Source organism: Moesziomyces antarcticus, assembly GCF_000747765.1.
Source record: "Moesziomyces antarcticus DNA, scaffold: scaffold_v10001, strain JCM 10317, whole genome shotgun sequence".
Lineage (NCBI taxonomy): Eukaryota > Fungi > Basidiomycota > Ustilaginomycetes > Ustilaginales > Ustilaginaceae > Moesziomyces > Moesziomyces antarcticus.
In genome coordinates, this window is record NW_014639009.1 from 2001110 (window position 1) to 2013717 (window position 12608).

The 12608-nt window shown below is 60.8% G+C and overlaps 2 protein-coding genes and 1 non-coding gene across 3 annotated transcripts; all 3 read right to left on the reverse strand.

Annotated features, from left to right (window-relative positions):
- Positions 1–1409: 1409 nt before the first annotated feature.
- On the reverse strand, positions 1410–7580 carry PAN0_001d0726 (uncharacterized protein; the record flags this gene model as incomplete). The annotated part of the gene is made up of 1 exon (XM_014804341.1): positions 1410–7580. The coding sequence occupies one exon, from the start codon at positions 7578–7580 to the stop codon at positions 1410–1412; it is 6171 nt and encodes a 2056-aa protein (XP_014659827.1).
- A 1273-nt stretch (positions 7581–8853) lies between these two features.
- PAN0_t001d0009 lies at positions 8854–8960 on the reverse strand. Its single transcript has 2 exons — positions 8925–8960; positions 8854–8889 (listed from the first exon to the last, which is right to left on the reverse strand). It is a non-coding gene; the product is annotated as a tRNA-Sec (tRNA).
- Positions 8961–9105: 145 nt separating this feature from the next.
- On the reverse strand, positions 9106–12389 carry PAN0_001d0727 (TOM complex component; the record flags this gene model as incomplete). The annotated part of the gene is made up of 6 exons (XM_014804342.1): positions 9106–10158; positions 10262–10434; positions 10554–11173; positions 11985–12044; positions 12140–12192; positions 12366–12389. The coding sequence occupies 6 exons, from the start codon at positions 12387–12389 to the stop codon at positions 9106–9108; spliced, it is 1983 nt and encodes a 660-aa protein (XP_014659828.1).
- Between the last annotated feature and the right edge of the window lie 219 nt (positions 12390–12608).

Genomic DNA, 12608 nt, shown 5'->3' on the forward strand with positions numbered 1-12608 from the left:
CTCGACGGCGGGGATGCGGCTGGCTCGATCCTCGCGAGCCCTGCGTACGGACCCAACGGACGACGGCAAGCAGCGAGCGAGGCTGAGGCTCCGGTTAGCCGGACGCAGCAGAGGCGCAGCGATGCATGCATACGGCCGGTGCGTCCGAGTGGGATCACGGAGCACGCGCGGGCGCTTCTGCAGAGGCGCTCTGGCCAAGTGGAGTTGGATGGACGCTTTGCAATCCGGCCTCGAGTCGACCACAACCGGCACCAGCAGACCCATCCATCCTTGCAAAATTCCACGCTACAGTAGCTCAGCTTTTCCTGACGCAAAATCAATGCCTCGTCGCTCGACGATTGCCTTTCGCAGTGCTCCTCCTCACTGCAATTCGAGCTCTGCATTCAGCTCTAAGCTCTGCACAGCATGGGTCCGTTAGCAGGCTGGATCCTGGTCGTGTTAATAATGCCATCACAGCAGAAAGGTTCGACCAAGGCTGACACCCTTGGCGACGATCCAAGGAAAAGCCAGCGAGCATTCCACGCGGCAGTTGGGGTCGACATCGCAGGCGAGCAACGGCAGCCGAACCCCACAAGGCCAAGCACCTGTGAGAGCGGGCAATGGTGCTCGACACTGCTCGCCGTCGCTAAGCGGTGTTGGGCCCCGCACTTGGACTTCGGGCGCGCAGTTTGAAAGCCCAGATCTGACCGACCGACCAGCGCTGGCGTGAAAAGCTGCTTAGCCTGACGAGAAAAGTGTTCCCCATCCGCATCCAACCTCTCCGGCTAACCAGGCCGTGTTGCTACCCGGAAGCGTGCCTGCCCCGCCTTGCGACCGACCCTTTTTCGGGCTGGCTTGTGCTTTTCTCCACAATTCCAATGTGCGTCGCCCTTTTTTCAAAGGCGCGCTTTCACACTCAAATCCCCCATCCAACTCGACTGCTGCTTTCGACTTGGCTCGAGCAACTGCATCTCTGCATTTTAGCATGGACCTTCGATCAGCTCCATCGGGCACCTCTCTCTTCGCAATGCTGAAGCATCGTAAGCATGTATGACAGACTTCCGCTCCATATGATGAGCCTCAAATTGACGCAAAAAGCATGCTAGACCAAGATTCAGGCCGCGAAGCATGCCCCGTCTTTGCCGGCTCGTGCCCGGCGCCGCCGACTTCCGACTCGCGCGGATCGGCGCTCCGAACAGCGCCATTTTCGTGCGGGTCTCCGCGACGACCGCTCGTGACTCGCCCGAGAGAAATCTCTGCCCTCTCACCCACGTGGCCGTGTCACCCCGCGCCATCCTCGGCCAACACACCCATACGCTCCTGTTCTTACCCCGCACCACACCGTTTGGCATCAGCACCGCGTGAAGACAGAAATAAAGTATACAATGACATTGACGTAGTCCGGCCGGCCGGGAGGTGCTCCTGCACGCTCACTCGGCCGCGCGCACGCCGAATCGGAAGCGTCCGCCCGTGGCTTCCTGCAGCTCGTCGGGCGAAGGCAGGTCGACGAGGCTGATGCGGTTGGTGCCTGGTCGCGCCACCTGGCTCAGGTCCCACTCCTCCGGCACCTCGTCCGTCGTCGGCACGTCCGCACCGTGAGTGCGCCTTCTCGATCGGTCTCGCTCTCGGCGCTGCTGGTTCTCGGCCGACGAGTGCGACGCCACCGACTGCGTAGGCGAAGTCGGCCGTTGCTTCCGCCCGCCAGACGCCGCCACATCCGCGCCGCGCTCGTCCTCGTCTGCAGCATCCTCGGCTGGCAGCTCGCGTCGCGTCGCCATTACCGGAGACTCGTCGGCTGGCTGTTCCGTCACCGCGTTGAGGTTCATCTGGTTCCTCTGATGCGACGCCGGCTTGGTCACCTTGTTGGCCACCGCAAGTGCTGCTGCCGGGTCCGGGCTGGCCGCCGTATTGCCGTTCGAAGCTGTCGGAGCAAAGAGATCTTCAAACTGCGCCTGAGATTCCGAGAGGCGGCCCAGCTCAAGCAGCTGCGGCGTGCGAACCTGCGACGACGGCAGCCGGTTCGCTGAGCGCATCGCCGACGCCGACAGATACACTGCCGGCAGCAGCGCTCTCGCCACCCTCTCGCCCGCCGCCAGGTCGAGACGTAGCATCTTGCATCGCGACTCGGCCTTCGACACTTCCAATCGTAGGCTTCGGATGCGATGCGCCAGCGGCTGCGCCGACATCTCGATGCGCTCGCGCGTCGACTTGAGGAACGGCGTCAGGATGGCAAAGTGGCGTGCCAGACGGATCTCGTCCTCCAGCCGCGTCGACGCCCGCTCCAGCTGCACCTCCGTCTCAGCGATCTTGGTCAGCATGAGTTCACGCCGAGCCTTGGCACGCTTTTGCAGCGCGCTCGACGCCGGACTCATTCGCTGGGACGCCGACGACGCAGGACGAGGTGGCCCGTCCGATTCGCTCGTGCGAGTCATCGGGTCCACACTCAGCCGGAACGACGCCTCCCTCGAAGTGTCTCCAGCCTCGTCCGGAACAGGCGTCGACCTTCCGCTGCCATCCCGTTCCATGCCTCTCGATGCCCGGTCCGAGTCCGACAAAGACAATCTCGACGCAGCGCCACGACCCGAGCGGCCGTTCGACAGGTCGCCAACATCCAACGTATCTGCATCGCCCAGCCCCGTGCCAGATCCGGCGCGCGGGGCCAGATCGAGCCCACGGATCTTGATGTTGCACGTGCGGAAGCTGGCGCAAAAGTTGATCTTGTGGATCCAATCATTCATGTCGTCCTCGCTCTGCGCCTGCACCAGGTACTGCCGGCCCTTGGCGGCCAAGAGTCGGAAGACAAAGTCGTACTTTCCGTACGAGTGGTCTTTGACCGCAACCGCATCCGCCAGCGAGATCACTCCGTCCGGCCGGAAGTACGTGATCCTCGGCGAGATCACCACACCGCCCTCGACCTCGTCCACAGCCGTGGGGTCGTCGGTAGGGATGCCGTTGCACAGCAGCGAGTGGCCGACCTGATCGAGAATCTGCGACTGCAAAGCGTTGATCCACACCACGTCCTTGAAGAGCAGCAGCTGCGAGCCCGTCAACAGCAGACCACTCGTCTTCCACTTGCGCGATGCTGCCTTCTTGCCGCCGTCCGAGACGTCGTCCTTGCGGTTGACGATGCCCACTTTGGTCACTTTCAGCGACACCACCTCCTCCTCGCCTACTGCTGCGCCGGCGTTCGCGGCCGCCGCTGGATCCGAGGGCGGTTTCGTCGTGACAATCTCGATGCTGGGGGCGTGCAGGAAGGCCGAGTTGAGACGGTCGACATCAAAGACGGGCAACGTGCCGGTGTACGAGAAGGGCGTATCCTCGGGGATCAGGTGCTCCAGATCCGGTCGCAGCTCGCCCAGCCGACCCTGCGTGATCAGATAGTATGGGTCGATCTTGGTACGCGCATTGGCTGCTGTTCCTTGCGCCGCGAGCGAGGACGACAAGGCAGGTCCAGCCGTCGAGATGCCCGAGGCCTCCGACGGGCGACGACGCGCTCCCTCTTCGTCCTCGACGTAGATGAACTGGGTGAAGGTGAGATTGTCGTACAGATACTCGAGGATCTCTGTAGGCACTCCGCTGGACCCCGTGTTTCTGAGGTAGTCGACCTTGGTCATCTTGTTCTTGGCGTTCTTGTTGAAAGCATCGGTGTGAAGCATCATGAGCGAAAAGGACAAGATGTAGGGCTGGTCGTCGGAAGCAAACAGGCCCGAGTTGCACTCGTTGTAGCGCTTCGCAAACGCCTCCATCACGCGGTCGATCTGTTGAGTCTCCTTGGGCAGATGCAGATCCATGAGCAGCTTTCGCAACGCAATGTCGAGCGGAAGGCCGTTGAACCAGAAGCGCGTCATGAAGTGGTGGAGCGCGTCGATGTAGAACGCGTCGGGGCTAGAGGCCAGGATGGCAGCCAGCTGAGTCTTGGGCGCCGTCGATGCGATTCGCTCGGCATATTCGGGAGCATCTTCGTCGTCGTAGGGCAAGTAGGCGGAGAGCGAGAACTTCTTCTCCGTTTTGACAGACGACTGAACCGACTCGGTCTCTGTGAGGCCGGCTGTCGTGGACGACAGCTGTCTGCTGAACGAAGGCCGCGAGCTCGAAGATGCCCGTGGCGATCGCGTTGTCCCGTTGACGTCCTGCAGTTGCGAGCTGCTATCGGCAGCGCCACCCCGTGTTCCAGCATCGGCCTGGTCCCGCCACAGGCCACCAGAAGCGGAACGACTCGAACCGCCAAAGGTGCCTGGACTCTTACCTGTGCCCTCAAGACCAGCAGAAGACCCGGTGCGGCTTCTGCTGAAGCCGAAGGACGGAAGCAGAGACGATGTGCGTGGCCTCGTGGTTGGGTTTCCGAAAAGCGCAGCGGCCCCGCCATTCGACTCGATCCGGGAGGAGGAAGGCGTGATGGCGCCGCTGCTGCTTTCGCTCGGTCTGCGTCCCGATGCGGGGCTCTCTTTGAGCCAGGCGTTCGAAGCGCGAGGTGCCAGTCCGTTTTCGCGCGAGGTCCTCGACGCCGATGTGTCTTTGCTCGCCGTAGCCGAAAGATCCGACGATGCAAGCATCTCAAAGTCGGTCTCGGTAGGCGAGGAAGAGAACGGCTTGCCTGAGCGACCGGACTCGTCCAGAGATGCGCGACCTGGCCCCGAGCCTCTTCGCGAACCGGACTGAGGCCCAGTATCCTGCGTGCCCAAGATTGTGCGCCCGCTTCCGAGACCAGCCTCTGCCCCGCTCGTCTTTGGACGGCGTAGCAAGCGCTGCGAAATGCTTTGCGAACGAGACAGGCTGCTGTCGTTCGAGCTCTCCTCGGTGGCCTGCGTAGCAGCACTGGATCCCTCAGCCGAGACGCCATGCGATCGGCTTGCGGGAGTGTTGGACTCTGCGGAGGCCGATGGGAGCTTTGAAGTGCTGGAGCGTGGCATTGCCTCCTGGCTCTGTTCCGTGGCCGAAGCTTTCAGATTGCCGACTGATTTGACCTTTCTGGCCTTTTCTGCAGAAGCAAGCTCCTGAGACTTGATCACGGCCTCCTCGGTGGCGCGGCTGGACTGAGGTGCATCCTGAGCCTCTCGCTGAGACGCTGCGGGGGGAGCCTGGGAAGCCGAGCCGCGGCGCGTCGTGCTGTGAACGCTCCTGGAGTCATCGCTATGGGTTGAACGCGAGCTTGCGCTTGCGCGACGACCCGTCGGACGCGTTGCGCGGTTGGCGAGACCGGCATCGACCGAAGTGAGCGGCGCGACGTAGAAAGGCGAGACGAAGCCACCCATGCTGGGCCCGGCAGGTGGCGACATGAAGACGCCCTTGGTGGCGCGCGAAGACTTGGGCGACGTGCTGTACGACGACTTTTTGCCGTCCGAGTTGGCGCTAGCAGTGCGCTCCAAGGCCGAACTCGACTCTCTGGTCGACTTTGCTTGGCGAGATGAGCCAGTGGGCTCTTTGGTCTTTCGCTTGCTGCCGTCCCCGGTCGACAGGGCAGCGTCCATGCTCAAAAAGTCGGACAAGATACTAGGAACCGCGTCATTGCGGACGGCCGACTTGGGCTCGAGACGCCGACGGTCGGAGCTTCCGCTTCGCACCCTCGCCATGGACGCGCTCGTGTGGTGCTCGGACGAGGCGGGGACGGACGCGCTGTTGCCGCTGCGCACGAAGGTGTCCGATTGCGCTGGCACGTTTGACGCAGTCTGGCTCGCGGCAGTGTCTGTCAAGGGGCCGCGATCGGACGCCTTTTCGGACTTGTCGTTCTCGGTGTTGCTAGTCTCTGCGTCGGCCGCGCTGGCAGCCTCTTGCGGCTCGGCGGCGATGGCGCCCATGGAGATTGCGGATGCGAGAAAGACGAGAGAATTGCGGCGTGCGCTCGAACTTGTGGAATCCATCGAGAGAGGTCGTGCATCGGCTGCGGACGCGCCTCGGCCGCCAGGCTGAACGTCATCGGAGCGGTCAAGGGCTTGCGGAGCCTCGGCTCCGTTCGACTCGCCGACTGCCGGGCGGTTGTGTTGCCAATCCTCGGGCGGCTTTGACCCCCCCGCTGCGATGTCCGAATGCGTGCGATGGTTGGTGCCGGTGAGCGTCGCCTCTGCTTCATTCAATCGGTTGTCGGCTGGAGCAGCGCTTGCGTCGGCGAGCGACCGCGGCTGATCCGTCCTGGGACCTTCCTCTGGCCGATCTTCCTGCACGGCCGCTCGACCAGTTGCGCCTTCCACTGGTCGAGAATCAAAGGATGCGTTGCGGCGGTTCCCACCTACCTGGCTGGAAAGCAGATCTGCCGAGTTTCGGGTGGCATCGCGTGATTTGGTTTGAGAGGAGGGCGACGGGTGATCCGATCCTTTCGAAGCGCTTTGACTGTCTTGTGGCGCATCCTTGGGCGGAGCCTGGAGCTCTGCACGGGCGCCGTTGATGTCGACGCTGCGCTTGTGCCTCTGCATGACGGCGTCCGCGGTGAGACTGCTCGTAGTGGAGGAGGCGTTTGGGGCGAGGCGATCCGATTGACTGGTGGTGAGCATCTGGCTGGGCATGCGCCTGGGAGTCTTTGGGAGGGGCGGGGCGTCGGAGCCGAGGTCGACCCTAAGGTCGCTGCCGGTTTTGCTCTTGCGTCGGAAAGCACGACCGAGACGGGCAAAGGCGGAGTCGGTTTTGGCGATGCCAGGCTGGGGTCGCAGTTCGTCCTCTATGCTGATAGCGATGGGATCCTGCGAGAGTCGCGGAGGCGCCAGAGCTGCTTTGCGTTGACTGCGCATGCGCTCTGGCAGGTCGAGCTCGGAGGTCGACTTGAAGCCGAGGCCGCGACCGATGGAGTCCTTGGTATCTCGCATCTCGGAGCTGGGTGTATTGGTGGTAGTGCGCATCCTGGAGGCGGATTTGGGCGGCGCTCTGTGTTGATCGTTGGGATTCCAGCCGAAGCCTTTGCCCTTGCTGTACTGGGAGACGTTGGGAGGGGAGTCCATGTGGGATTGGAGCTGCGCGCTGCTCTGAGCGGGGGCCAATACGCGATCTCGGCTGACGAGGTGAGTGGACGAGGATTGCGGGTTGCTGGAGAGCCAGGGGAAGGTGCTGGCGAGCGAGCCAGGGGTGTACTGGTTGACCGAGGCCACATCGAAGCCGGAAGGCTTGGCAGCTTTTGAAGGCGAAGCATACTCGGAATCGGCATTTACGCCCGAGGATGAGGTGACGTCGCCGCCGAAAGCGGATGTGGATATGCGCGGTGAGGCCATGGCGGGAGATTGACGGATGGATGGTGATGCAGCGGGGTTGCTTGGTATGCTGGACTGCGAGCTCTTTTTGTTGACTGAGGAGCGAGAAGCGGCGGCAGCGGCGGCTGAAAACGACGAGTAGACTCGAGGCGGTTTGGGTGAAGCTGGAGCGTTGGCGGCGCCAGCGGCAGATGAGTCGTCAGCGCCGTCGGCGCCATTGGCGCTGTGAGCCTGAGAGTAGAACTCGGTGCCAGAGGAGGACCTGCGCATGCTCCCGGCGTAGCTGGAGAGCGATGACTCTGTATTCTTAGCGCGCACGGATCCCTGATCGGTGGAATAGCGTCCGCCAAAGAAGTTGGCGATTGCCTCGGGCCCTCGCTGTGGCTCGCGCTGGGACGAGGAGACCCGAGACGCCTGATCGGAGACCATGATGGAGAGGCGGTCGGGCGGGTTATGCTATTTGGATTTGCCAGGACTGCATGCACGCTCGAGCTTGATTGCGCACGGTCGGCACCGATCAGAGCTGCCTGGTTGCGCGATCTGCTAGGATCATTGGCTGACGATTCGGGCCGAAGGGAGCAAGTAGCGGGGCTCTGGAGATGAAAGCGACGTCGAGATGCAGACGGAGCAGCAAGAGGTGTCTGTTGCAGAGATCAGAGATGGAAGAGCTTGCCGACGATGGATAGCAAGTGAGGTCCGTCCGTTGCTTTGGTGCACTTGAGCAAAGCGGTAAAGTCGGTTCGCGATAGCGCTTATGGAGGTCAGAGTCGAAGCTTCGATCTGATGCGTTGCCGAGTGGTGACGATGGCGATTGTGGTAGTCGGCGCGTCGACGCGGGCTTGAAGACGGGGTGGAGAGGGAAGGGTCCGGCGGTCGAAGGAGTCGAGTGGGTGATGCTTGGGAGGCAGCGTCGAGTGAGCGAGGCGGCCGAGCCACCTCCGCTTGCCAACGCGCGCTGTTTCCACGCCGACCGACCGAGCCGGGCCAGTCGGTCCCCAGCCGTTGGCCATTTTGGCCGTGCATTTTGCAGTTGCCAATTGAGCCCAACCTATCCCCCGCTGGGACAGCCAGCAGCAGAGCCAAAAAGCACACGCCGCCCACTCTCAGACGCGCGCGCTCTCTGGTACCATCCCTCCCCCCTGCCTTCAGCTCACACTCCGCCCGGCTTCCAGCCGCACTCTGCATGCGCGGTTGCCCATACGGTGCGGGCAGGCTGTCGTCCAGCTGCCACCCTGTCTCACCTGCACCTTTTGCTCTCATTCGCATCCATATGCCGCGCTGCCCTGAGCTGCCCTGGTGTTGCCCTGCTTTCTCTTCCGCCCGCCCTTCCCAGCTGATCTGCGGAAAAAGCATATTCGCCCTGCCAACGGGGCTGTCACGCCTTCGCCACGCGCTGCCCTGCCTTGGCCGCGTCCCAGCTGCTTGGGCCAATGCTGCCCACAGACCCTCTCTCTTCCCACCCTCTTTTTTTTTAAACTCGTTTTGCATCGCCGTGTCTGCACGCGCTCTGCACGCGCCCCCTTTTGATCCCCACCTGCAATGAAATCGGTCAGCCTCGTCGGTCCTCCGGGCAGACACACTCCAATCGACACATTCTTGCGAGTATGCACACCAACCTCTCGCTGTATGCCGCTGTTACTCTCCATGGCGAATGCCCACACACAACAACAACATCAAGACTTACAGAGCAAAAAGGAAATTTTGGTCGAACTGGGATTCGAACCCAGGAAAAACTGGAGGTGTTGCCATAACGTGGCCAAGAATTCATCGTTCTTGAAGCCAGCCCCATAACCACTCGGGCATTCGACCAGTCTAAGTCACATGACCAGATGTAGCATAAATAGACGCTTGCACGGGAGATGAAGGAGTAAGAGCTTTGTGAGAATGAGTCTTTGGGCTTCAGCACAGAGGCAGACGGCTCTCATGGAACACAGGCTTGGATCAACACTGAGTTTCATTCCAGTGCTTCAGAAAGCAGTGAAATACCGGCTCTGGCGCACGATAGGGACCGCGATCGAGTCTGATAGCGATACGGCCGCATCACCACCTCCTCTTGGGGCATCTCCTCGTTCTCCCCGGCTGCTACGGGATGTGAGGTATGCGGCGAGACGCCAGGTCGGCGAGTCGAGCCACGCGAGCGTGTGCGTGCGCGTCCGCGTGGCTCCTGCTTCTGTTCCTTGCGAGACCTCGATTTTGAGTTTGAGCTTGATTTCGACGAGCGCTTCTTTCGAGATCGGGTAGACGGCTGCGGAGGAGATGAAGACGGAAGCTCAATTTGCTCTTGTTCTTGCTCCTGAATGATGTCAGCGGACACGAGTGCATCGTGCGAGGATGAAGCTGCGGGCGACGAAGGGGCTCCTTGCTCCGTCTCATCGACCTGAGCAGAACGCCGCTGCCGCTTGGAAGCTCCGCCATATCTCTGGCCGGGTCGCTTCTTCCGCTTCTGCGCTTTGCTTTGAGGATCCTCGTCGCCCATTCGAGAAGGGCGGGGTGATTCTCGGCGAGATGGATGCTCGTCAACATGCGTCACCTCATCCTCGAGAGCATGTGTAGGCTCCTGCATTGGAGAAGAAGTAATCGCTGCCACGGTCTGCGGAGTCTCTTGACGATGTTGTTGCGCCTCTGGAACGAAGACCTGACCGCAAGGCCCAAGGCTTAGCGTCGAGCCGCTCCTGGACCGAGTAACGACACGCTCTCGGGTCGGCTGGGATTCCGTGCCTTTTGCCTTGTTCTTCTTGTTTGCAATCAGCCGGACCGTCTCGAACTCTTCGAACTCTTCGGGTGAGTCCGATCTTGTCGCTGGTGATACGACTCCAGAAGTACTGCGAGCTGCGGCGACAACAGCCACACTTTCCCTCTCTTGCAGATTGACGAGGAGATGACGCATGTCCGCAAACTCGGCGTAAAAATCTCGTCGCTCCTGGCGGGCGATCTCCCTCTGCTCAGCCCTGAGTCTTTCCATCTCTTCGGAAAAGAAGGATTGAACCCCTTCTAGCGAGGAACGAATCTGCACATGGAAGTGGGATACGGCACATGAGGTTTAGCTGTGCTCAAACGGTAACATATAAAAACGCCGCTGATGACACGGATCTGGACACGGGTGGGCTTACGTTGTTCAATTGGGCCTGGGTGACGGCGTGGGTCCGAGACATGTCTTCCTCGATGCGTGTGGACACGTCATGAATCGTCTTGACCTGCCGCTTCGCATAGTCTGCGGAATGATCCCGCAAAGCCTCCTGCAGCAGCTCTGTAGTGCGTTCCTCATATTGACGATGAAGCTCAGCTAGAGAGCAGCAAGGTCAGTGCGTTGTGGTGAGAGGTCGTAACAGGGCGAGAATGGGTGCATAGTTGAAGTCAGCAAAAGAGCTTCACAGCTTCGTGAGCTCGGGAAGATCGACTCACCGAGTTGGTGGGTGGCACTACGAGCCGCCTCCTCATGAGACTCTTTCAGAAGCGAGCAGCTCTTTGCCAGCTCCCTTTGCTCCGATGCCAAGATCTCTTGAGCTTGTGAGAGTCGTTGCACGGTAGCAAGGACCTCGGACTGGGATTGCTCGACGCGAGTGAGCCAAGCGCGCATATGCGTCTCTAATGGATCGTGGGTGGTCGTCGTCTTTGTAGGAAGCGAGGTAGAAGAATGAGGCCTAGGCATCGAGCCTGGTGCTGTCCTGGGAGGCGCCACGAATGGAGATATGGAGCGAGGGTGGCGATGGCTTGCTTCTCCGGTATGAGTGTTGGGTCGCGAGCGTGAAAAGCCCTGCTCTGGGTGAGGAGATCCGCCTTGGCTCGAGCTCACAACAACCGGAGCGTCTCGAGCTGTCCACATCTGGGATGTGGGCCCTGGATTGCGACCATTAGAAGTAGGCCGTGACGGTGAAGCGGCGTACTCGAATTGTCTGAGATCGCCTCTGGCGCCGTTGGACTCCATCGCCATGGCTCGGTGGTTGGCCGCGGGGTCCGATACGATCCACTCGTTCTGACTTTCTTGTTGAGCTTGAGGCAAGATTGTAGGCCAGCGTTGCGGACTATGTCCAGCATTTGAATGAAATGCATTCGAAGTAGGATTGTTGTTCGGAAACGGGCGTGTTGGAGGGGCTGCCTGGCCAGTAGGGCTCGTAAATGTATGCGGTGCGGGATTCGCTGAAAGACTAGCCCCCAGCCTGCGCTTCGGGCCGGGTCGCGCTGCGTGGCTGCTCAAACGACTCATGACGATGTGGGATTGTGAAGGGAGGCAGTAAGTCGGTGAGAAGGCGCCTTGAAGGTGGACAGGCGGACACCTGTCTTTGAACCTCCAGGCCAGGATGAGGCTGGTGAGGAAAGTGAGCGACTGTCGACAATGCTTCTGGCACAAGGAAGCCGACCGGGGGAAGGAGATAGAGGCTGACGAGGAGGCAGCGCATGTGGGAGGAGATGAAGGAGCTACGAGGCAGAAGCGTGAGTATAAATGCTCAGCGCGGGCTCGGCTGCAGATCAGGACGGGGCATGTGATGAGGCCCTGGCTGCAGACTCTTCAGGCACATGAGGGAAGCGGTGGCGATGCCCGACCGAATGTGATTATGGATGGACAGTTATCGTACAGAGCTGCAGTGCCGCTCCAGGAGCGACAGGCAGGGTTTCTTTGCAGGCGGTCAGCTTTTCGGAAGAGCCGATTGGAGAGGTCGACCCTTTTCATGCGAGAGGGCTGATGAGCCTGCAGAGCGAAGGGGCAGAACAAGTTGAAGCGTGTCAGCATTCGGAACGCATCCGATACCCGGCAGCGGCCCGACACAGCGAAGCGATTCGCCGAGATGGTCTCAGTGTTCTGAGCGATCTGGGGCACTTTGAGGGGCAACTCACTTGATCAGGCTTGGCTGAGGCGTGCTTCGGGTGAATCCGATGTACAGAACGAAGGGAACCCTGTGCAGACAATCGAGACAGTTCGGATGCAGCGAAGAGAAGATCAGTCCCTGATTCAAAGCGGCCTGGCGGGCACTCGAGCAGCATCGACTTACCAGCCATAGTGGAGCAAGGTCTTGGAGACGTCGACGGCCTTGACGATGCGCTCCTGCAGGTCGAGATATCAATGCAGCGGGTCAGTAAAGAGTCCTGCCGAGCAAGCAAGGTGCAAGTTGAAGAGTCTGTGGAGAAACACTTGGCCGAGTGGAAGCGCAGATGCTATGCCCGACCGCCAAGTGCTGATCTTCGACTCCAGGTTCGTCAGCCGACTGATCTACGCACCTTGGTGTCCTCAGAGAAAGCCATAATGATGTGTTCAATGTGAGAGGGTGAATCGAGAAGGTATCGATGGGTGGCAGAACGGTATGGAAGAGTGCAGGCTCGAAAGACCGAAAAGTTATTTCGGAAGGGGACGGCGACAGCGCTCTTGCAGCTGTTCCGCACTCAGCCCGAGTTCCGAAATCGAACCTGGGGCTGGGGCTGCCTTCATAAGCCTGCAAAGGTGGAGGCGTCGGCCGCGCCGCG